Source organism: Opisthocomus hoazin, chromosome 3, assembly GCF_030867145.1.
Source record: "Opisthocomus hoazin isolate bOpiHoa1 chromosome 3, bOpiHoa1.hap1, whole genome shotgun sequence".
NCBI classification, from domain to species: domain Eukaryota; kingdom Metazoa; phylum Chordata; class Aves; order Opisthocomiformes; family Opisthocomidae; genus Opisthocomus; species Opisthocomus hoazin.
This window is the reverse complement of record NC_134416.1, coordinates 35,134,971-35,160,623: the sequence shown is the minus strand read 5'-3', so window position 1 is coordinate 35,160,623 and position 25,653 is coordinate 35,134,971. Positions and strand designations below refer to the sequence as shown.

The window sequence follows — 25,653 nt, the reverse complement described above, 5'->3', positions numbered from 1 at the left end:
ATTATCTCAGGAGCTCCTGGCTCATCTGTGTAAGACTTTAAGTGTGCTGCACTTATTTCTGTGTGTACAGCTGGATTTTTCTTTATATGCTTTCCTAGCTTCCATAACAAGTAAAGTAATGGTCCAGTATGTTCTTTCCACTATTGAGCTCTAATGAATTTTACTCAATTATAAGGAAAGGTCTCTCTTCAGTGTAAAATGAGATGGGGGAAACAACACAACACAGAGTATTTAGCATCTGTACTCTTGTGCATAATTGTAACAGTGTAATTTAGGTTACATTTAGAACTTTTATCCTGGAATTCTGTAACTTCTCAAAGACTAACATAGCTTTTAATAGGTTTCAATTCTGATATAACTTACTGTGCAGACTGAAAAGCACTACATTTATTTTTTTTTTTTTTAATAAAATCAGCTTTAGGATCTTCTTACTAAATAAGAGGGCAGACAGGAAAACTAATGGAGAAGGTTGGTGTTCTGCCCAGTGAGTCAAAATCTTTGATGGTTCCGCTCTACCTGTTGCATGTAGAAGCCATTCTTGTTAGATGACTTGAATACTTAGATATATTTTTGCTTGATTTAATATTAAATTTAGTTCCCGATTTCCACTTTTGTGCTTAATCATTTAATCACTTTTCCACTGAAGTGTTTAAGTGACAGAAGGAGCTGAAAAGCCATCTTTAGCCTACACTCATGAAAGAAGAAATGTTTTATGCAACGTGTCTAAAATTCAGGAGTTATTACGTTATTCCTCAGCTGTGTCAGTGTTGCATTTGAAGTTACTGGAGTTAAATGCATTTCCCTATATATACTTCGAAAACCAAATCAAAGTTGTTTATAATTCTGAAAGGAGCAGTCAGGTTCATCTGAAGGGAAGGAAAAAAAAAAATAACTTGGGTTTTTGTTGCTGATTGGGCTCTTGGTGACTAATTTTTTAAATGGAGTCTTGTTTTAATTTTTTTTTAATGTCCATGAGCCAGTTTCAACTTCAATTTCATTTATGCATCAGTGTTCAAGAGTGAGAACAGAAAAACTTGGTGGGTCATGCACAAGAAGTCATAGTCACTGAAGTCTTGCCAAAGAAGAAGAAATCGTGATGAATGGTAATTCTTTTGAGCAATGAGAAAAAATTATGTCCTTGGTCACTGATGATAAAAGGATGCCCCTTCCTATCTCTTTTTCTTAGTGCCACTCAGATTTTTTGGGAGATTCTGATGTTTCTCTACTCATCAAAGCAAGCAGAGAGATGTTCTATGTGTTTAGGATGTGCTGCTCATCACGTACTGGTTTCTCATAAAACCCATGAGTCTTGAGGAAAACAGCTTTCACAGCTACGTGGCCATACTATTGAAACCAACTTTAAGAACACTGTGACTGGCTAGGAAAAAATTAGGCCCTAATGCCAGCTGGATAGACTTGCTTTCCTCTCTTCCTTCTATTTGTATTTGTAAATATAATACTTGTGCTTTGAAGAAAGAGGATCTACAGCATTATCTGAGAAGTGCATCCTAAATAAAGTCTGTGGCTATGAAGAAAAAAAGTCTTCTGATTCACTTCATATTGGTCACAAAGTATTGAGAATATGGTATCCTCTCTACATTTTTTTAAACTATCAAGACCTGCAGTCCGCTGCTCTCTATTTCTCTGAAAGCCCAGCCTGTCCAAAGAAGTGACTCTGTCTGTGAAGGTAGATGTTAGAACATACTAAACAATCAGTAGTGCAGGATCTACCTGTATTTTGGCGCGATAGCAAGTGAACAGGAAGGGATTTGCTGTTCCATTTAGCCTGTCTTTATAAGATTCAAGTTGTACTCTGTTCAAACCATGCAAATTCATACCAAAGCTCTTCTATCTGCTCTTGGTAGGAAATAAGTTCCATTTTTCATACAATTAATTGATGCGTAGATTGCTGAAGTCTTTTCTTAATATCATTTGTAAATGCATATTCTTGTATATATTTCGGTGTTTATATATTTCATCAGATATTTATTCTGTTTTAGAGGCGCAACAAAAACACGGACATCAACCCCTCCTAGTGTGGCAAGAACCATGAGCACGGGTGCTCTGACAAACAAAAGGAAAACTAGCAATTCAGACGGTTACTCAAGGTAGCTTTTAACTTTGTGAGTTTTGTCAGCAATAGAATCTTCATTAAAAGGGAGTACTTACTACAAAAGAATTTGGGGGAAAATATTGTTCTCTGCATAGATAACTCATGGTCAATGTTATTTGGCATGTTTAAGATAACTCAGTATATTTTGGGTCTCAGATGTGCACAGAAGACAGTGTTAGAAATGTCAAAAACCTCTTAGGAGCTGTTGAAAAGAATAAGTGAATGGTCTTCCAAATGGGAATCGAGTGGTTCAGCTGAAACTGAATGAAGTTTGCATGCTAAGCACACAAATTGTCTAGCATCTGCCCTTTTAAAGGGTAGGATAGAAAATGTATTGCAGTTTTAGCTTCTGGTTTTGACAAGCTAAGTTTTAAGTTTTCCAACACTATAGTTATATTAACTAGTGACTCAAGTATTTTATCCTGCTCCTAAAATTTTGGCATTTTTTGTTTTCTTGCAGGGAAGGGAAGGTGGGTATCTGGAGATAAGTAGGGGAGTCTGGGCACAGCTATAAGGTGTACCATTGTAAGGAAATAGGAAGTGGAAGCGTGAAAACTATAGCAACAATAGCAGTAATTCACTGTGAGGATTGAAATAACTTTGCATCAAGTTGCACTGAACTGAGTTACAGAGAATGTTCTTTATCTGGGGATTTTCAGGTCTGATGGTAAAATTGGGTGTGACAGTGGAGACTACGCGTCCTCAGTCAATGGAGGAAGTTCAAAAAGCAGTGAAGGAAATTCACCTGTACAGTTATCAAAGTTCTGCCATGAATGTGGAACAAGATATCCAGTGGAATGGGCGAAGTTTTGCTGCGAGTGTGGAATTCGAAGAATGGGGATGTGAATACACTCTTAAAAGCAAATTAAAAAAAAGAGAAATTGGAACCATCTGCTATGTGCTGCTGCATGGAAAGCTAGAGCACTCCTTCAGTTAGACTTCATGCCGCAAACATATTGAAACATCATATTGTAATATTCTGAGTGCAATCTTCTGGTTACACAGTTATTTATAAATAAATATATATACTGTATATAAAAATAGCAGGTACCTAAAACTGTGCCATTCAAGGAAATACTCTTCAATCTCTGTTGCAAATATTTAAAATTAAGGTAAAAATGTGTTAAGTAACTTAAATAGCAGAAGTGGTTCAATGTTATTTTTCTCGTAAGTCCTGCTAGATAAAGGATTATTTAAACCACTTATGTGGGGTAAGACTTACCCAGAGAGAACGAGCCATGAAGAACTTGGGCTTCAAAAGTTTCTGTGTGGAGGCATTTCCTTCATACGTGACAGTAATTTAGATGCTGTGTTCTAAGTGAAATCAACATGAGCAACTCCTTACAAATTCCTAGTTAGAAGTGCAAGAAGTCTGTATCCCTTTAAACTCTTTAACAGTAATATCCTAAATGGTCTTTCCACCTTCCTAGGATTTTTTAAAGAATGGAAGTGGAAAAACTACCTGAGAATTCTGTTCACATGTAAGAAGAAAACCAAGATTTTTGTCTGTGGCTTTCCATGTTCTGTTTTCCAATAAGAACTTGTTAATATTTTTATGCATTTATAAGCACAAATACGGTATCATAATTTTATTAAGTTCCTTTTGTTCAGAAATACTTGTCTTCCTCCTCCTGTGCTCCACCATGACTAGCACATCTAAAAGTTTTGTGCTTTTTGTCTTTAAAGGTTTCCAAAGGTCCCACTCCTTTTTTTTCCTCTTCCTTCATTTCCTGAAGGAGAGACAAAGTCTGTGCTTCTCCTACCTAAATGTTGAACTCTTATTTTGAAAACAGCCTTCTTGATGTATCCAATACAAAAAAAAAAAAAGAAAGAGTTCCATAAAAAGTATGTTATTAGAACAGTAGAACTTGATGTAAGTAGTGGCTGGTTTTTATTCCTATTCCTGTGCAAATAGCATAGCTCACATATGAGTGCATAATGCAGTAAGTGTGCTCTGTAGGTTTACGCATTAATACTTTCCGTGTTGTTTTCGCAATCTTGTGTATTCTTGGTCTCTGAACAGCAGCCTCTTGAAGTTAGTAACAGACTTCTCATTTGTTCGTTGGGAAGAAGGGTCAGGCCGTGGAAGTTGTTGTTGGTCTTTTTATACATCACACCGGATATTAAAACCATTCACAAGCTGAATCACTTAACTTGTGTCTGAATGTAGTCATTTGTTTTGTGAAGCTTTCCTTCGAATTAATGGCACCATCTTAGTTACGTGTGAAAGAACAATCTGAAAGAACTATATTGTGCCTTTCCCACAATAAATACACTCTTTTTGTCAGAAAAGTTTAATTTCAGCTTATGAACACCATTAGTATCAATGTATATAATTTTGTTGTAGCTTATGCAAAATATAATGTAGTGTTCCATGATAGTATTACGATCATTGCAGTTTCAAAACTTGTGATTACTATAAATGGGGCGAATTTTGAAGAAAGCGTTGTTGAAGAAAAGCATGTCCAAAGCAGGTACCAGTCTTGGAGTATGAGAGATTTAAGAGACTAGATGTAGTCATGGTGTGGGGCACAAACTATTGATGTTTTAGAATTAGTTCAATGGTGTGGAATTGTCTTACACTTTTTATACAAATATTATTTTTAGAAATTATCCTTCGTTCAGTGTAGTCTTGTTTTGTTATAATTTGCATAAGATGACTCCTGAGCATGGTAGGATGGATGGCTGGTAATGATAGTTAGAACTGACAAATCTTAGCCAAATTATATTCTAGGTAGTTTAGGTTCTAGGCTCCATATTTTGGCACATTCATCTCTGTACTTGCAAAAGTCGGAATCCTGCGTCCTTTGCATAGATAAGCCTGCTTTAGAAAATCTGCCCTGCACTTAGGCCGTGAAGGTCTGCAAACTGAATTATTGCAAGCTGAGTGTGCATCAGCAAAGATACAAGTCTGAAATAGGTTTGATCAGTTAGCGAATCTGCGGAGGAATCAGCTCCTTTGTCTGACTTGATGAATTTCTGGTTCTTGTTTCTGCTGAAAAAATGCATTTTACCATTTATTGAAAATGCTTTCTACAAAGGGAAACTTTAGTAAGGAAATAAATATCTTCCAGGTTTTCCGGAATTGCTGTAACTGTAGAAAAAACATATTGACTGTTTATGCCTTGAATTGTAGGTGGCAGGTTTCCTAGTTTTAAATCAATCCATGGGCAGTTAACATCATTTCTGCTTCATGAGCTGTTTGTGTAACTCTCTGCTTCCAATGCAGCATTTAGTAAATTACTCAAGTGACGCATCATTTACTTTGTTTACACTTACATGATTTATAGCAAGGACTAGACAAGGGATTAACCTGAACTGAAAGAATTTTTAAAAGATTTCCTGAACTTTTAATCTGGCCTTAGAAGAAAGTCTATTGAAACATAAATGACTATAGATAGTAACATTGGATAATGTTATATGTGTTTGATTCTACAATAAAGATAAGCAGACAATGAAAATGCAATTGACTATGCAGTTTATTACTGTATAGTGAGACTATCAGAGGCCTAGTATGTTTCCACTTTATCAACTGGTTTTGCTACTGAATGACATAGGTTTCTAAAGTCTTCGATGTTACCGTAGACTGTATTACAGAGGTTATCAGCACAGATTGCTGTAATTCTGTCTCAATGGAATGTTTGTTAGGAAATAGAAGATTTGTTTTTATAGTGCACCTGCAGAACTAAATATGGGAAACAGATTTGTTAAAGAAAAAATAAACTGTTAAAGGAGATGCACTCTGAATTTTGAATGTTTAGGTACATTACATGTGTCAGGAAGTTCCTAAATTTAATTTGTTAACAACCTAGGTCCAAACCCTCTTGCCCTGGTCTTCCTCCCTGGCTTTATGCATAGGTTTTCGTGGGAGGAGAAAACGTGGATACATATGCTGAAAGGCGAATGTTCCAAAATGTCCAAAGAATCGAAATACTGGTAGTTGTGAAGACAAAACCTCTAGATGAACTATGCACCGCTGATGCACTACACTGATGAGTCTAAACTTAGCTAGTGTCGTATCCTGGATGCTTTGTTGCCAGACAGTTAATGTAAAAGCCTGAATTGCTTAAGAGTTCATGCGTAAAATTAGGATGATACGATTACTCCGTTTAGCATCTGTCTTTCCAGCTCTGTGTGTGTGTGTCCGTGTATATATATATAGGGTGTGTGCATGAGCACACGCATGTATTAATTCCATCTAAAGAAATAAGGAGAAGGCTGGTTTTGAGATCTGGCCTGAGGGTGTTTGCATTCCCATTCTGCTTTTGTGAGTATCTGTTGTACGAGGGGCATCTCTGCACCAGAAGGGAGTGCAGGGTCATTGGAACTGTACTGACATCAGTGCAAGGGAGTTACGAAAAGTACCAGCTTCAATAGTAAAACCAACGCAGCATAAGGCTTAATCCTTATATGATGTACCTTACACAGGTTTATATTTATGCATGATACTCGCATCCTTAGTAGTTTCAGAACTGGGATCCCTAAACATACAGCAACTGAAGTGTAGGGTTACACGGATAATTAAACCCTCAGTTTTACACACCGCTTCCGGGAACTGGGCGTAGGGAGGTGCTTTGCCACCATCTCAGCTTGTACCTGTGAACGGAACGTTTAGGCAGAACTTTCCCAATTCGCCAAAGAGCCCCCCGGCGCGTGGGGCAATGGGGAGGCTGGGGCGGCAGGGTGGTGGGGGACGGGAGCTCTCCGTGGTGCTCCCCGCAGCCCCCGAGCTCTGCCGCTTGCGCTGCCCGTAGCGGGGTTTGCCAGCCGGGAACCCCAACACATGTGCTGAAACCTGGCCCGGTCCTCAAGCATCAGGGGGGTCCTCTGCCATCAGAGAGAGACTAGCTCCTAATTCGTCACCACAACTGAGACTTAGTGCCTGAAGCGCAGCGTGCAAAGAGAGCCGTTGATTGATGTGCGCTTACCAAAGCGGGGGAAGGAAGTGTGACTGCAGTACTTTAAAAGCTAATATATAAGGCATGTAGCAGTGTGCGCTGATGTAGGCTATGTAATTAGTCCGAGTATAAAGCGGAATGGTATTGTCTATGTATTGTGAAGTTCTCAATAAGTGCTAGTTTGCGCCACATAGACTGTATATGTGCAAAGAACAAACCTGTTACAAGGTTTTTTTAATCTTGGCTGACAAATTTGTGTTTTGTAAGAGCACTTTTTGCAATTTCAATTCTTTTCAGTTTGACTAAGCTTTGAATAATTATATGGGTTGTATGACAGGGTAGAAATTTCATCTTTGGTGAAATTGATTTTGGTGACTGGTGAAAATAGTTCATTGCCTTTCAAGTACAGCTCATTCCAACTTGTCTTGGTTTTGTTGCTGTTTTGGGTTTTTTTCTTTTTCAACTCGCTGAGTAAGATTTGAGTTACCTAATTATAAGAAATGCTAGGTTAAAGGTTCTCTAGCTGTATTCAGCAGTTACTTGGTTGATATGTTCTTTCCAATATTCACAATGCAAGAGATTTTTTGTTTCCAGTATTCACAATGTAAGAGATTACTCTTGCATACTAGTTTGGTGTTTGTTTTTTTTTTTTTTGTTATGCCATTCCAGAATACACATTTCTGGAAGATCGTACTTAGCCCCACTTCATTTCATGTTGCCAGAAAGCAGCTTATTCAGATTTTCTCTTAATTAGTGTTTCTTCTGTACAAAAATAATTAATAGGGGAATCATATTTCTCCAACGTGAACATGAGCTGTTGAGTCAGCAAATCAAATATTGGTTTTAATATAGCTGAACATTGAACTTGTTCTAAATAGTAGTGCGTGGTTTATGATAGTTCTATATTTGTATTTGGATTTCTGGCAGAAGCATGAATGGATTTGGGTCAGATCTGTAAAGTGCCGAGTATTCTATGACTGTTACAAAACCTACGTTACACGATTGCTCGAACTCTTGGTGTTCATCCTTCGTATGATACTTAGTATGTATCTTCATAACTTTATTTATTAATGTTCCATGTTTTTAAATGAAATATTCATTTATGCATTTGAGGTGATTAATTTTGTCAGCATTGCCTTTATTATGTTTGCCTTACCCCTCAGTACATTGAATATTTGTGTTTGTGACCATCTAGTGGTTTTTTGCAGAATTCCTGGGTTTGTTTGCATCTTATTTGGTGTATTGTGTTTATTTTAAATGTCAGTTCTGTTTTAATTAATAAATGTAAATCACACCACCTAATGCTAATTTGCCACTTGTTAACAATAAAGTGAATATGCCAATAAAACTTTCTGTGATGCACATATTTTCGTAGCCAAATGTGAAATTATCTTAAATAAAATAGCATAGGGATAGGTAACTTCATTTCAGCCTTATGAATCTTGTGATGTCTTTGGTCTCAAGTACACCGGGCCTGATGTGAGGACCATCCACTGTCTTCATAGTGGCCGGGAGAGAACCACTTAGTTATTCTTTCCGGAGGATAGGGTTTTTTTCATTGACCTGGGAGATGAGATTTGGATTCCTCAGTCACCTTGAAAAATACTGTATACCAGATATTTAAATCAGTGTGATCCACTTATATAAATTTAGCTCTGTATCTCTTCTTTTTCCCAACTATACGGAGAGTTTAGTTTATATAGAGCCTATCACTGTGATAACTGTAGTAAATAATTCCTTTTTCTATTAAGGCTGTAAGGTATAATACATAACCTAAGCTTGATCTGGGTTTGTTCTCCTTCATGAGGTTAGAGCACTGTTTTGTTGATGAAATGATTAAGCAGGGAAAATGCAGAAGTTGTATTTTTCTTGTAAAATTCACTTATGTGAGCAGAAATTGTAATAAGGGGTTGGGTTCCTTATTTCGTTGGCTAAATACGTAAGAGTAGAGGCCAATTCCTCTTTTCTTTCCTCTTTTTAGGGGAAAGTTCCTCCTACTGGGCTCCTTTGTTTGCTTCACCACACCCTCTTCAGAGGAAGGCAGATAGTTTTCCCTTCATTCTGGATGAAATTCGTTTATGCCCCAAGAGTCTGCAAAATCTCTTGTCCCCATTGAGATTCCATTATATTCCTCATACTGGCTTCCTGTTTATTCTAGTTCACCATGAACCATTCCAATCAGATAGCAATAAAAACAATAATAACAAAAAACCACAACAACAAAAAAAAGGCCCATCAAAAACCTAAGTAGATGCTGAATGAAACCTATCATAAACCAAACATCTCCAGCTCAGCACAAAGCAGAAAAAGTCATAGAATCATAGCATGGTTTGGGTTGGAAGGGACCTTAAAGATCATCTATTTCCAATCCTCCTGCCATGAGCAGGGGCACCTTCCACCAGACCAGGTTGCTCAAAGCCCCGTCCAACCTGGCCTTGAACACTGCCAGGGAGGGGGCAGCCACAGCTTCTCTGGGCAATCTGTTTCAGTGCCTCACCACCCTCAGAGTAAAGAATTTATCCTAATCTAATCTAAATCTACCCTCTTTCAGTTTAAAGCTATCACCCCTTGTCCCAACACTCCATGCTCTTGTAAAAAGTCCCTCTCCAGCTTTCTTGTAGGCCCCTCCAGGTACTGAAAGTCTGCTGTAAGATCTGCCCAGAGCCTTCTCTTCTCCAGGCTGAACAGCCCCAACTCTCTCAGCCTTTCCTCACAGGAGAGGTGCTCCAGCCCACAGATCATTTTTGTGGCCCTCCTCTGGACCTGCTCCAACATGTCCATGTCTTTCCTGTCCTGGGGGTTCCAGAGCTGGACTCAGGACTCCAGGTGGGCTCTCACCAGAGCAGAGCAGAGGGGCAGAATCCCCTCCGTCGACCTGCTGGCCACACTGCTTTTGATGCAGCCCAGGATATGGTTGGCCTTCTGGGCTGCGAGCGCACATTGCTCGGTCATGCTGAGCTTCTAGTAAGCCAACACCCCCAGGTCCTTCCCCTCAGGGATGTGCTCAGTCCATTCTCTGCCCAGCCTGTATTTGTGCTTGGGATGGAACTGAAAGGAAACATATAACCAGCCAGGAGGCATTTAGCCCTGCATCTTCAGCTAAAGAACTATAGCTGTAAACACCTGGCTGATGGTATGAAGTGAGATTTGAACTTTGTTTTCCAGTGGCATTCCTTGATCTGGCTTCCTAAACACCAGAAATTCTTCCTTCTCATTATAAACCACAGAGCAGCTAACTCATTCTTGCTGTTAGAAACGTGCAACGCTGCCTTGCTCACAGGGGTTAGTCACCCCTTGCTACGTTCTCATAATCCCTTCCAATAACAATGCTAAAATTCTTTTTACCAATTTAAATACCTAAGTTGTTTTCCCTTGACACCTTCCCATAAATTCCATGTAGTTCTAAATTGTGGCTTTGACCTACTCATGTTCCTCCTTTGCTGTGGCCAAATAAAGAAGTATGTAAAGGAAAGTGGCAGGGAGGTAGGTGTGGTGGTGATACCCTGCAAGGTTTTAATCTCTTTACCCATTCCGGCAGAGCAGTTTATTGTTGTCATGTTTGTAGTTTCAGGAGAGACCAGATAAGGTTCTCAAATGGAAGGAACAAATCAAAGAGCACAAGTCACTGCATTTAGCAATTAGTCTTTGCATGTAAGCTGTGACTCAGGAAATTTGGCAATAAGAATAAGGCAGGCAGGATATTTATGAAGAGAAGCAATCAGAAAACCCCCACAATTTCATAATAACTGAATTTAAATTTCTGCTCTGGATCTAACCTTGGTCCTTCCCCATGATAGGCCTGAAACTGCTTGATTTGCCTCAAGATTTTAGTTGTGGGTTGCTGCTTAAGTCATTTAAGCTGACTGAACTTCCAGTTTTGTAGTAGCTAATGCTGCATCTGTGTGTTTTAATTCCCACTGACCTTTCCTTGCCAAGTGGTTATTAGGAAATAAATCTTGGCATTCGACTATTCTTGAATTTCCAAAAAAGCAACTGTTCTTCAGTCTCAGAGAGAAATTTAATCCTCACTCTCCTGGGACTTTTCACTAGAAGGGATTTCCAGAGAAGTCCTTAAAATAGTGATTACATTGTCTTATCTGCATTATGATATTGGGAAATCTGTTTCCCTTTCCTATTGCATACAAGAGTTATGGGTTGGGTTTGGGTTTTTTTTTCACTATTTGGAGTTAAAGTTGCAATCTCTTACACCAAGAGCTAAAGAGAGTATGTGAAAGTCTCACAGTTTTACAGAGACACCACTCCTACCTCAAGAAGTCTCTTCACCATAAATGGTGGGGGGCTGTATTCCAGTAAACCATAACACTATGTTTGCTTTGCTCTGAACATCTTCCCTCACCATTAGCAGTAGGGCACACTGGGTTTCATGGATGTAGTACAGCACTACTGACACTTATTCCAGTCAGAGGAGATCTGTACAGTGCTTTGAAGCACATTCCACCATTATTTCAGGTGTTTGTTCTGAATCATAGAATCATAGGTTGGAAAAGACCTCTATGATTGTCAAGTCCAACCATCCACCCAACACCACCATGCCTGCTAAACCATATCCCGAAGTGCCAGGTCTACATGTTTTTTGAACACCTCCAGGGATGGTGACTCCACCATTTCCCTGGGCAGCCTGTTCCAATGCCTGACCACTCTCTCAGTAAAGACATTTTTCCTAATATCCAATCTAAACCTCCCCTGATGCAACTTGAGGCCATTGCCTCTCGTTCTATCACTAGTTACCTTGGAGAAGAGACCAACACCTGCCTCACTACAACCTCCTTTCAGGTAGTTGTAGAGAGCGATAAGGTCCCTCCTCAGCCTCCTCTTCTCCAGACTAAACCAAAAAAAATTTCAGAGTAGTTCTACAGAAAATTTCTTGTAGCACAGATAAAACAATATGTTACCTTACTCTGAACCAGGAAAAAACAGGCTGACTTAATTAAAGATTTCCCAAAATATTTAGTCCAAGGTAAATACCTGCTGTGGAAATGTCTACCTAAACTGGCCTGGTTAGAAGCAATTAAGAAACAGGTATTTTATAATGGGAAGTCCCAAGCAGCTGGAGGTTACATTACCAGCTGTGCTTTTAATGACTAGCTGTGAAAAAAGGCTAAAAAAGGAGTAATGACACCCACAAAGTCAACAGCCCAATTCCATAGAAGGCAAATATTTTATTACCAAAGGAGTTTTAATATCAAAGTAAGAAACTGAAAAAGAGTTATAAACAACTATAAAAATACTTATATTTATCCAAAATTAAATATGAACACTATTAGTTAAATGCCAATATATTATTCTCTGACAATATTCACACATTTTATGTCATGTTGGTCTAAAATGTTAAACATGTTATATAAAATAATTGCATATAAGAAATCACAATCTGAAGGTTTATTAACTCTAGCTCCTTCTGCAGCCAACACTAGGATAACCAAATACATAAGGCTAGTCCTGTTTCCAGTCAGCTGAACAAACGTACGTTGAGGCATCTCCTTTTTCACCGTCCATAGGTCTCTCTGTCTTGCCTCTACTTCTGCCAGTACAAGTGTGCTACATCTCTCAAAAGTCAGTACCCTTCCAAAGTTTTTCCAAAAGATAACCTTTTTCCTATTTTTCCAAACCCAAATCAGTTTGCAGACCCATTAGATACCCACGCTGAAAACATTATTGCTTCAGCAGAACAGACCCAAGATCCGTTGCTTGTTTGGTAAACTGTTCCTTTTGGTCCTTGATGCATTTTATATAGACGTAAAGAAACCAGCTGCTTTTCCACACTGTTTTCTTCACCTGCAGCTTCTAAGATGGCTTTATAAATTGTAGCAGACATGTAAGTAGATTGCTTTCATATGACAGTATTATAAAGTTACTCGAAAGATCAGAAAATTCAAAGTAGTTTCCAGAGCATGAAGGTGGGACACAGCCTTCTGCAGAGTTCTTTGCTTCCAAGGCTGATCTTTTATCTCCGCTTCTTGGACCTCAGCAGCTTGGTTTAGCCGTTTCTGTTTATTCCGTCTCCAGGAACAAGGTACAGTAGCTTTCCATCAGAATTCTGGCATAAAGTGTTACAGGCGAGCAGAGTTACTCGAAGAATGCATATAAAATGCAAAGATACCAAGTAATGCCACTTCAAAAGAGAAGAGCAGGATTCACCTGGAATCACCTGGAAATTATTTTTTCAAATTTATTCCAGCAGGATCGAAGGCTAGATATATTTTCTTTCAGTTCACAAAATTCTTGGTTACATTTCTTTTTGGACTGTTCACTTGTTTCACTATCTTCTTTATTATGTGTATTTACCTGCGTGCAAACCTGAAAAAGAATAGTTTGTATTGTTAATTGAGAAGGGCTTGTTCTTTCCATATAGACATCTTTTAAAACAAACTAATTCCATTACATCTCAATAAATAATGGAGGTACATTAATTAACTGGTAATTAAGCCAGAAAGCTGGGCTACTCCCAAAACATGTTGTGGCAGTACACAGACCGCATCACTCGGACGTTCTCACTCTGAGCACAGGCCTGCTGCCGTCCTTGCCCACCGGACTGGGAGAGCGCGGCTTTAACACACAGCAAACATGGACAGCTGAAACCAGTGTGTGCAACTGAGAAAGTGTACATCCTCTGTCAGTGGTTTAAAATTTATCCTCCGTTATTTGAAGGACTGGAAAAATAAAGCAAATTAAATTGTGAGCCAAACTTCAGAAGGTATGATGACTACGTGTGTGGTACCTTGAGACTAGTGGCACAACACAGACCTGTCCCCAGTGGTTGGTGCTGTGGCCTAGTGTTCAGCATCTCACCCAGAGACGATGTTTCTTGTCCATATTTGGTGACTGTTCTTGATTTTTACCAAATGACTTTAATTGGTCTTTAAATAAAACCAGGCATCCACAAGGTTAGGTTGGAGTTTCAAGAGTGACACTCTTTGATTTCTATGACTTAACTGGTATACCTTTCATGGTAAGACAAACGTTGGACTCACCACAGGTGGCTAAGCAAAATATAGACACCAACACGACTTTGAAGATCTGGTCTGAGATGATAAGAATGTCTCCATTTCAAGGAGAGAAAGAATGACTTAAATGCAGCCTTCACTCCAACTATTTAAGCCAATCATAAAGAATTATATCCTTTAGTGCCTATGGGGAGGCTTTTTGATGTTGGTGAACATTTTTGTGTTCAATAAGTAACTGTGAGCCACGCTTAAAAGAACGCCCTTCCTTTGCTATGGTACTCTGTAGATCATTGCGCTACATTTGAGTGACACATCAAAGAGCAGATTCTGCAAATGATGGCTAAAAATCCAAATATTTTCATATCTTAACTGTTCTTGTTGAGTTTGAGATATTGTGGTTAAAATAAAGATCAAAGGGATTATGGAAAGGAGAGAAACTCCCACTAATTGTTTGTTAAACCAAATTAAACATTAATGTTAGGGTAGAACCCCAATAAGAAGTAACAACTATGATTTTATACACTAGAGAAGTTAAAGGCTTTCTTTGCACAAGTGTGGTCTTTGTCTTCTGCTGGAGAATTGACTCAAATATTTCAGTACTGACACAGAGTATACATCTTCACTATAGACCTCCAGATCATTGCCTTACTTAGTCTTTGCACTGGCCTTAATGTCTATTAGAAGACATGCTACACAGAGCAAAATTCATCATGCGTGTGACGTGCACGACAGTTGTACCTTTGTGAGGTACATATGATAGTCTGTGCTAAAGAGCTCTAAGGAATATGTCACATACTTCCAATAAACTGTAGACCATCACTTCCACTCACCTTTTCTTTTTTATGTCTTTCACATTTGCACTGTAGAACCTGTAATGTCCTGCACGAGACTAATGCTGCTTTCCATCTAAAGTCTTTGCTGATTTTTTGCCTGTGAAAGAATCTGAGCATGTTGCATGCCATACTCTGTAGTGATTCTATTTCCTGTAAAGAGAGCAAGAAAAATATGTCCTGAAAAGTCTGTGCATCATTAATTCTTTATAATGTTGGTTTGTCTTTAAAAAAACCCTCCATCAGTTACCATTAGTTCCTCTTGCTTTCATAGTGCCAATCTTTTCCAACAAAACACATGATTCATCTGATCCACCCGCCATCTCTTCAAAATGTTTAAAGTATCAATAGTGCAGGGATGTTAGGGAGAAGTCATAGCCGTAAGGAAACCAGCTGATGCAGTTAGGAAAACAGTGAATGGTTTTTGGAGTCAGTCCTTTTGTCAAGTCATGATAGAATTTGCAGCAACAGCCATGCTTTCCGTCATTTGAGATCTGCCCAAACTATTACTTTGAAAGCTTTCAGATCTGAAGTCAAAAGCTTAGCTAATATGATCTTCTGTAGAAAAATGAAAACAGATGTTGGGAAATTTTTATTATTACTTCCATCGGCAAAATAAAATAAGTTTTTCTGTACTATTTTGGATTAAAAATAGAAAAGAATCTTTATGGGGGTGGGAATAATTTCTTGGCTATGGAATTGCTTAATATTTTAATTTATAATATCAATTTACTTGACAAATTGTGTGATTCCAAATTCAAAAGAGTAACAACCCTGAATATCATGATTTGACTATTAAAAGGTAATATTACTCTCTATCACAATGTTATTCAGGGACTGAACTGTAGAAAGAACTCATTTAAGTTTGTATTCGCTAAAGTAAATTCTGAGAAGTTAAATTTTACCTGAGTGTCATTGCAGAAAAACACTTTGCTATTTTCATGCTTTTTATTCTTGCAGCACCTGTCACGATACTCTGCAGACATATTTACCTGTAAAATATCATACATGTTTAAACATGGAAGTACTTTTAATCAAGTGAGCTAAATTTCTCACTAACAGGTGGCAATGTCAACACGGAATTGTTCTGTAGCATCTCCTTGGCTGTAGCTGGGCCAGTGTGCAATTCTGAGCTTTTCCTTGGCAAGCAGGCAAAGAAAACCCCAATCCAGCTACAATTTCTACAGGTATTCATTGACAGAATCACAGAATGGCTGAGGTTGGAAAGGACTTCTGCAGGTCATCTGGTCCAACCCTCCTGCTCAAGCAGGGCCACCCAGAGCCGGCTGCCCAGGACCATGTCCAGATGACTTCTGAATATTTCCGAGGATTGAGACTCCACAACCTCCTTGGACAACCTGTGCCAGTGCTCGGTCACCCTCACACTGAAAAAGAGCTTCCTGATGTCCAGAGGGAACCTCTCGTCTTTCAGTGTGTGCCCATTGCCTCTGGTCCTGCCACTGGGCACCACTGAAATGAACCTGGCTCTGTCCTCTTTGTACCCTCCCTTCAGGTATTTATGGACATTGACAAGATCCTGCTGAGCCTTCTCTTTCCAGGCTGACTGGTCCCAGCTCTCTCCACCTTTCTTTATTGGACAGATACTCCAGTCCCTTCATCATCTTTGTGTCCCTATGCTGAGCCCAGAACTGGACACAAATGTATTCATTTTAAACCTTAATATTCTATAGAATTACTTCGTTCTTTGGCATTTAAAAAATGCAGAAATAGTTAAATCTTGCACAGACATCAAATACAATGTTTGTCAATGTTTGTCTCAATAAATAGATGCCCAGGCATCTAAACAGATTGTAGCACTCACTTTGCATAAACACTAACAAACGATATCCCAAGCAATATCACTTGCTCCCTTTGTGTGACCATAATCTTTTATCAGTGGTTTATTCTCTGGAGGTTTTTCTTCTTCTACTTTCCCAGTTGTCATCGAGATGACAACTGAGCGCAACTCATCAAAATTCCTTTGCTTTCTTCCTCAGCCTGTATCCAGATAACCTAATACAACCAGAAGGGCTTTAAAAAAGGCAGCTCATGAGAATACTGTGTCAGATCTCCTCACTTAGGCATGTATATGAGCACATTATACAACTTAATTCTTAAAGTTTATCCGCAGATTTTAGTGTAATGTTGCCTCTATTTCAGAAGTTCACCCAAGATGAATAGAACTTCAGCCAGGAAGTGTTTTCAAACCCAAGAGTTTAGGGAGTCAGATATTCACTGCCAAAAAAAAAAAACAACACCCAAAAAACAAAAACTTTTAGAAAAGAACGCACATCTCTGCTTGTACCACAAGAGAATGAAGTTTTGCTGCAGTCAGACAGCACCAAGATTTACAAATAAATATATAAACACATAAATAATTACCCTAAAACCTGTGTATCTGTGGCTTCATTTGCTAACTGCTAAGGGATTTACCCATTTGCACAGACCTCCCAGATCATCTATACTAAAGATATATGTATAATGTACAGTAATCATTTCTGAAGGCAGTTTATTTGCTGTGACTAAAGCAACCTAAGGGAAATTCTGCCCTCACAAGACATTAGTGAAAACTAAATTAACCTATGGAGGTCTAGTATATAACCCACTAGTCATCTCCATAACCGCCTCCAAACGTCAGGCTGAGGGACTGAACATTATTGACTCCGGCTCCGCAACTGCAGGGAAGTGCCCAGTGGGCAGCTGCTATCGCCCAATCAGCACTGTCCACAGTATCTGCTACTAAGTTATAGTGACAAAACTATAGACTGATTTTACACAGAGGATGAACTAATCCCTCTGAAACTGGGAAAATTGCAGAGCAGTTGCTGGTGAGTGCTTATTCTAGTAAAAGCTTCAGAGTTCAGTACATTCCCATTACCTTTCACAAGCAATAATTCATTAAGGTTTTATTTGTGTATTTATTTATTTATTTGGATAACAGTTTTAGTTCTCATACACCCTCCTAAAAAACTCCATCAGTGATAACATTTATTAAAATGAAAAAAGATAAAGGCTTCCAAAAGGTATCTGGAAGAATGGCATTGCTCCATTCCAATCCCTGATGAGACCCTGGGGCACCGCAGCCCGCAGCTGGGCAGCGGCAAGGCATTGCCACCTCCAACCTGGGAGACCCCACCCAGCTTCTCTGACCCTGAAGCTCCGGCAGAGCCAGCATGCTCCTCAGGATGCTACTCGCGGCTCTCCACCACAGGCAGACAGCAGGAGCTGCGAAACCCAGAGGCTATTTTTCCTGTCACAGAATCACAGAATGGTGGGGGTTGGAAGCGACCTCTGTGGATCATGTAGTCCAAACCCTCTGCTGAACAAGGGTTACCTACAGCAGGCTGCACAGGACCTCGTCCAGGCGGGTCTTGAATATCTCCAGAAAAGGAGACTCCACAACCTCTCTGGGCAGCCTGTTCCAGTGCTCCGTCACCCTCAGAGGGAAGAAGTTCTTCCTCATGTTCAGAAGGAACTTCCTATGCTTCAGTTTGTGCCCATTGCCCCTTGTCCTGTCGCTGGGCACCACTGAAAAGAGTCTGGCCCCATCCTCCTGATACCCACCCTTGAGACATTTATAAGCATTTATAAGGTCCCCTCTCAGCCTTCTCTTCTTCAGGCTAAACAAGCCCAGCTCCCTCATCCTTTCCTCACAGGAGAGATGCTCCAGTCCCCTCATCATCCTTGTAGCCCTCCGCTGGACTCTCTCCAGTAGCTCCTCATCTTTCTTGAACTGGGGAGCCCACAACTGGACGCAGTACTCCAGGTGGGGCCTCACTAGGGCAGAGTAGAGGGGGAGGAGAACCTCCCTTGACCTCCTGGCCACACTCCTCTTAATGCACCCCAGGATGCCATTAGCCTTCTTGGCAGCCAGGGCACATGAAAACTGTCACACAATTTTCTCTTATAGGTCAGCTATCTTACAACTGCTCACCACAAAAGGGTTTATTTTTGTTCTCTAAGGAACACTTTGTCAGAAATATGACGACAGACTGAAGGGGCTACTTATCTGTTCTAACATGGCCATGAGTACTTTCCCCAACTTTGGTTCCTTGATCAGGATAAGGTCATTTATCTACGGAGAAGCACCTTTCTCTCTTCATAATCTCAACAAGCACAACATGATCAGAATATTTTTGAAGATTAAATGATCGTTCCCTGACCCTAAAGGTATTTTGTTTCCAGATGAGGGCTGATGTGTCTTGACAGAGAAAGGCTGGAAACCACTGGCATAATGCTCTGAAGGATGGTGATGGATCGTAAGTATGAAGAAATAAAATGGCTCCTGATTTCACCTTTGGAAAAGCATGGTACATCATTTGTATTTCACACAAACAGATCTTGATTTAAGACTGCAACAGAATGGTGAGTTCTTGTTTAGTGGCAAACTGTCAGTAAAATCCCATTTTCATAGAAATGCCTCTACTAATGCACCTGTGGAAAGCGTTTTCTCCCATGAAAGTGTTCTTGACAGATGAATTTAATAGTTAATAATTCATGATGAACAGTTGGAAGGTAGGTTCTGGGCATGGATTGGTAAACTGTTACGATACTTTTTTGCAAAGCTGTAATAAATCTGGCTGACAAAGCCATAATGAAGGAGATTTACAACTGATAATGTTAATGTTTTTCTCTGCTGCCATCTAGAAAAGTTGATTCTTTGCTGGCTAAGCAAGATGTATTAATAGGCAAAACAAAGAGAAATTTTTATTATGGTATGAATTTTGTAGCTCTGTGCATTTGTATTCGATGGACAACATAAAACTTCAGTCAAGAAGTCTACAATTAGTAGAACCAATTACAGGTTGTGTAATACTTTCTTCTCCTGATAGGAAGATATAAGCGGAAGTTGTCATGAAATTACTTCAGAGCAGAGTATTTTTTCTATAATATATTATACTATTTAGGGTCAAATGGTACACGTGTCTAACTACATAGTGCACAGGCACAAATACCTGTATCACAGTATTTGTACATGCAGCCACAGATTTCAGAGATTTTAAAGAGACCGAATTGTCACACCTCCTCAAATAAAGCCACCGTTCCAGGATCACATGTGATTTTAAATTGGTCTTTTACTGTACATTAGAGCTTTTTTTTTTTAATTATTATTTGCTATCATGTGAAAATAATCAACATGTTTTGAAAGCCCAAGAGCTATTACCTACCAGCTCATCGATGTCGTGGCTTAGTATATTCTCATACTTCACACGGATTTCAGTTGTTTTATTTCCCATCACGCAGCTAGATGAATTCGCTGGAGACAGAACAAGGAGCAGCGGCAGAACCCGAAAGATAGATCTAAAAAAGGCTGGATCAAAAAAAGAGCAGTTAAGTACATGTTCAATGCCATAGAGCGTATGCCGTCCGGACAAACACATTCTGTGATCTGCTGAAACAGTTGAAAAGGGGTCTTTGTACGACCAAATGACTTGTACCTTGAGGGAAGGATTCAGCTCCAGATTAAGACACTATCTGGGTGTCTAAACTCCCTCATACTCAAGGATGATTTAGCCAGCGTGGTCAAGAGCCTACAACTATTGAGCTGACCAGGCACCTGGTGTCTGCTTGGGCTGAATTCACCTCCAGGCTTCACTGCAAGTGTTGAACAGGTCTCTCCATTGTCCGTACCTGGACCATAACCACCTAGTACATACATAGACAAGTAAGTGTCTTAGTCAAATAGGTGTAGACATTCAAGTGTCTTAATCTGCAGCTGAATCTCATCCTAACGGTCCCTTTTTCATCGGAGAAATTCTACAAATGCCCATGAACACGTCTTTACATCAACGCTGTGTTTAGACACATTTTCGAGCTGGCCAAATGTACAAACCCATAACATAACATAACATAACATAACATAACATAACATAACATAACATAACATAACATAACATAACATAACATGGCCATAACATGAGATAAGGTGGCAAGGCACCTGTCCCTGCAAGATTTCTGCAATCTTCACTGCCCCTCACTTTGCTTCTCCCTTTAGTGGACCATCTTGCTTTGCTCCAATGGTCCTCTGGTCTTCTGTCTTTGTATGATATCCAGAAAAATATGAGTTCTGTGAGGATGGGCAGAGGGAAAAGACCAAAATATCACAAGAACCTGAAGGGACTGACAGGGTAACTGGAAGCTGCAGGTGACTGGCCTGATGCTGGGAAGGAGGGAGACTGGGTACAGGAGATACCAGGTTTAGGGAGCTCATAATTGGACCCTGGCCTACAGCTGGTCCGAGTAGGATCATGCTGAAATGGAAGGTTTAGGAAAAAAAAAATGGACCTAGAAATTCAGGTTGGAGGATTAGCAAAGATCACAGCGGGTTCCTGGGCTAGTATGAGCTGTTCCCACCCACCTCTGCTTCTCAGTAAGAACAGCAACCGCACATGGAGTAACGCTGGGATTGCAGCCAGGCAGGGCAGAAGGGATGCCCTGAGCCAAGCTGCCACTTTCCTTCCTCTCCAGCAAGGATGGGACCATTGAGTTCAGCCAGTCCAGCACTCGGAGACAGGCATCTCTGGACTTGGGCGTCACTACTAAAGCCCAGCCTCAGAGGCAAATCTCAAATAACTAAGCAGAAAGCAAAGAAGCTCGACCATCATCTTTACCGAGCCACCAAACCTCCGCGACGGAAGAACCACAGCCACACCACGCACCCGTCTGCCATTCAGAGCAGCACAGCCCCTCACAGCCCAGCCCGGCGGACCCCCACCGCATGCTGCAGCTCCCAAGCCGAAGGCACACCACTTCTCCCGACTGCCAAAGCCTTTTTTTCCCAATAAACTACTGGTGAACGCGCCGCGATGTACACCTCTGCCCTAGAAACAGGACTGGAAGATTTTTACCTGTACGAGCTGAATTCCAAAATTCTTCTTGTGGCAAGCTGCCCGCCAAATTTTAGTGAGAAATTTGATGGCATGAAAACCAAATTTTCTAACCTTTTCACATACTGAGCATCTGAGGTCTGTTAATAACCTCAAAAAATCTAAAGCTGAATGGATGCTAAATGGATCCTACATGTAGTAAATATAAAAACTACGTAAGGCGAATTTACGATGAACTTCAAACTCCACGTGGACACCAGACTTCCACAGACCTTTACCGTTGTAAATCCATGCTAACTGTATCCGTGCCAAGCGAATTATCAGTTTGTAGGACTGAGATTTATTATTTTAAAAGAAGTCTACAGAAAAAAAAAAAAAATCAAGAACTCAATTGCAGGATGATGTTTTTCCAACACACCATCGCGCCTCTTGATTCTGGTGCAGAAACAGAGCTGCAATGCTTGTTTCCAAACAGCAGTGATCCAGGCAGCGCCGACCTGCTGCTGCAGAAACATGCTTCATGAGACACAAATAACGGATCTCTGAATTAAAATCAGTCTTAACAGACTCCATCACTTAAAACCCGGTTTGCCAGGCCACAAGGGAAGAGAATAGGCCAAAACCGCAGAGTCACTTCTATTTCTTTATTTTCGCTTTCTCCGTATTGCACAGATCGTGAATCTTTTTTAAACGCGGAAACCACAGCATCGGAGCAGATAACTCTGAAGGAGATGACGCACGCTCACGAAATCCCTTGACCCACTGCACGATCGTGATAAAACCCGGTTCTGCCCTTCCTAAATGAGTCCTCTGGAACCCATCTGACAAATGCCATAAAAAGCTCCAGGAGCTTCGGACTGCAAATCGGAAGGGTTTTGCTTGAAGTTGGGTAACTTCAAAAGAAGCGGAATCGTCAGCGCTGGGTACGACCAGCACTCTCAGGAGCAAGGGAGCGTGCGTTACTGGGAACAACCCCTCCTTCCAGCAAACTCCCAAAAACTCCTGTCTGGAAAGCCCCAAAAAATTCTCCCACAAAAGCCGGGAAGCGTTAGCATTCCGGTATTTCCAAATGTAAAAAAAAGCCCCTCTTGCTTTTCTTAATTAACCCCCGCTCCCGGGCGCGCTCCCGGCCGGACCCCGCGGGCTCCCTGCAGCAGCCGGCCTGCGGGGCCACCCCCCCCACCCCGCCGGCACCCCCTGCCCCCCGCCCCGGCAGCCCCGGCCACCGGGCGTTTCTCCCACCGGTGCGGCCGGGCGAGCGGCCGGGGCTCCACCGGCCCGGGGCCAGCTGTCCCCGGGGCTGCGCGGCACCTGCTGCGGGCGGCGGGTCCCCGCGGGGCGGCAGCGCTCACCGGCGGCCCCCCCGGCCCCGCCGCCTCCGCCGCCCCCGGGCCGCGCTTCCCGGCAGCGGGCGGGATGGGAACCGGGCGCTTTTACTTTCATTATAAGGGGGAAAGGGAGGGAAAAGGGAAAAAAAAAAAAAAAAAGGCAAGCAAACCTGGGAATTTCCCTGGCCGTCACCGCGGGTTTAAAAGGGCACCAGGCGGCACCGCGCCGCCGCAGCGGGGAGCGCGGAGCCGGTGAGGAGCCAGCGCGGCCGGGAGCGCGGGGGGCGCCGGGGGAGCAGCGGAGCCCGGGCGGGCGCAGGTGGAGCGGGGCGGCCGGCGCGACGCTGCCCGCGGAGCGGTGCGGTGCGGTGCGGTGCGGTGCGGTGCGGTGCGCGCTCCTTACCATGGAACATGGTCCGCGGGGGGGCTGGCGGGGAGCTGCGCCGGCGGCTCGGCGGTCATGGTGGCAGCGCGGTCCCCGCCATGGTGCCGCGCCTGCAGCCGGGGGGGCGAGGAGGGCCGCGGCGGCCGGGCGGGGCTCGGGCTCGCAGCCCCCCGCCGCCCGCCTGCCGCCGGTGGGGGGGGGGCGCGGGGCCGGTGGAGGCGGCTGCGGGGCGCCCGGGCCCGGTTTGTCCCATGGGGCTCCCGCCGGCCGCGGGTACTTTCACTTTCCGCTCCGCCGGCGGCCGCGGGGCTCCGCGGCCTCAGCGCGGCGAGGCGGGCGCGGGCGGCTGGGCGGGCGTCAGGGGAGGAGGCATCGCCGCCACCGGGGCGGGAGGGGGGGGAGGTCGGCCGGTGTCCCGGTCCGGGCGGAAGGGACCGGCGGCGGGCCGGGGCGGTGAGGGTGGTGGCGGTTCCCAGTGGAGGGCGAGAGCGGCGGGCGGCGGCGGGGATCCCCGCGGGCGGCGCGGAGCGCCGGTGGCTGTGGCGGGGCCGTGCGGCGCCGGCGGGGGTTACATAGGGACCCGGCTACCCGCCCAGCGCCGTGTGCGTGGCCGGGGCGGGGGGGAAGGATGGAGCTTGGCAGCACCGGTGGAAAGAGCCGCTCATCCGCGGGAGGGAATCCTCGGGGGGGGCTCGGGGGGGATTGGAAAGCAGAGAGTGCGCTGGAGTCGGTCTCCTGGAGGAGAGAGGCTCGGCTTCTCGCTCGCCCGGTTGCCCCTCGGCGGGTCGCGGGAGGCGGGGGCTGCCCGGTGGGCTCCGTCTTTGGTCGAGGGGTGCCGGCAGCGGGTCCGGACGCGCAAGGTGGATGAAGACCTCCCCCCCCAAGCTCGTCTTGAGAAGTCTGAGAGGGTGAAGAAAAGTCGGTGCATGGCTCAGGAGGGCGTTTTAGCGTAGAAGCCCGAGTTCTAAAGGCAGAGCTGTAGCCAGATGTGTTTTTCTAGGCAAATTCAGAATGCGAATATCGATGCTTTGGTGCCGGTGAAAAGGCTTGGCATAAAACAGGATCTGAACTGTCTTTGTGGCATCCCCTTCGCATCTCCCGCCCAACCTGCTTTTTGAGGTTCGGAGTTCTGCATCGCTTTTCCACCTCCGCGTGAGCAGAAAGCCGATGCCATAACCCCTCTCCCTTCTCATAAGGGTGCTCGTCTCGGGGGGGAGAGATCCTGGGGTGTGAACGTCAAGGAGCAAATACACGGAGCTGGCTAAGGTGTAGGCGGCTCGGGATGGTTTCCTCCCGTTCTCTTGTGCTAGAATTGTGGCACTTCATTCACGTACGAGGAGGTGCTTACCTCTCTTTACTTGTCTCTGGACTACACTCTGCTTTGGACTGGGGGTACATTTCTCATGGGTTTTTCGCTGGAAAAAATGTAATCAGTCCTTCTCCGCAAGTATTCCAAGGAAATGCAAGAGTGAGGGTGTTTTCAACCCCTTCAGGTTTGAGCATGTTTAGTAATAATTTCACATCACTGCCATACCATTTGGGCAAAGGACGGTGATAGATACCCACACAGCTCCCACACAAAAGCAATCACCTGTCCTTGCTTGTTCCCTTAACGTGTGCCAGGCTGGATGTGACGGATGGCTCGGATGCTGGATTTGAGCAAGGATTTTGCCTCACTAATAGCTACATGATCTAGTTCTTAGATGTGTCTTGTCACTCTTTTTTTCATTTATTGTCTTCTCTTCCCTCTTCTGTCAAATATTGTCTGAAAACATCCCTCCATGCACATTTGAATGTGCTGGTGTGTGCAGGTCAGAGAATGCCACGGGACTCTTCTTTTGGGGGGAAGAATAGTATGTGTAGGTGTCATGTAAGCAAATTTATGACTAGCTATTTCTAGGGTCTGGCACTTAGACAGTGGCACTTTCAAAACTCGGAGGTTTTGAGAACGCTGCACTATAAAGCGCCAGTCATGCAAAACCGTATCCACAAGATGAACTTCCCGTCTAGGCAAGCAGTCCTTCTGATTTCTTGTTAAAGTACGCGTGTGCTCACAGAATGAGGTGCTTTGCACAGCTGCTAGTAAATGGTCAGTGTGTAAAATACATGGGAAGACTTCTTTAGCTGCTTTGGTTATGCTAGTTTTCTAGCTATCTGAAAAATCAAAAAGGCTGATTATCTTGTCAATTTAAAACAATACTGTGATTCATGGCAGAAGTCAGTGTAGCAGCTTTATGCATTAATGGAGACAACGCTGAAAGGCGATGCTGGAGTGTTAACAGTTTTGCTCTTTTCTTTGGTAGTGGC

The 25,653-nt window shown here is 42.7% G+C and overlaps 2 protein-coding genes across 4 annotated transcripts in view; one reads left to right on the top strand and one right to left on the bottom strand.

The window, feature by feature from the left end:
* ZC2HC1A (zinc finger C2HC-type containing 1A) overlaps positions 1-6,295 on the top strand; it is a 41,832-nt gene extending 35,537 nt beyond the window's left edge. For all 3 annotated transcript variants that reach the window (XM_075415968.1, XM_075415966.1, XM_075415967.1), the window contains 2 exons: positions 2,001-2,108; positions 2,773-6,295. In XM_075415968.1, the coding sequence (XP_075272083.1) occupies positions 2,001-2,108; positions 2,773-2,959 (295 nt within the window). In that variant the 3' untranslated portion in view covers positions 2,960-6,295. The remainder of the gene's footprint in view (positions 1-2,000; positions 2,109-2,772) is intronic.
* Positions 6,296-12,309: 6,014 nt separating this feature from the next.
* LOC104336279 (interleukin-7) lies at positions 12,310-20,113 on the bottom strand. The gene is made up of 4 exons (XM_009942101.2): positions 19,975-20,113; positions 15,712-15,798; positions 14,807-14,959; positions 12,310-13,329 (listed from the first exon to the last, which is right to left on the bottom strand). Exons 1-4 carry the CDS (start codon positions 20,041-20,043, stop codon positions 13,177-13,179), a joined length of 462 nt encoding a protein of 153 aa, XP_009940403.2. The 5' UTR covers positions 20,044-20,113; the 3' UTR covers positions 12,310-13,176.
* Positions 20,114-25,653: the final 5,540 nt, after the last annotated feature.

Coding starts and splice junctions, on each gene's coding strand:
- LOC104336279 (XM_009942101.2), bottom strand. CDS start 20,043: ATGGGAAATAAAACAACTGAAATCCGTGTGAAGTATGAGAATATACTA. Junction 15,799..19,974: donor GCCACGACATCGATGAGCTG/GTAGGTAATAGC, acceptor GATATTTTACAG/GTAAATATGTCTGCAGAGTA. Junction 14,960..15,711: donor TTTTCTGCAATGACACTCAG/GTAAAATTTAAC, acceptor CTCTCTTTACAG/GAAATAGAATCACTACAGAG.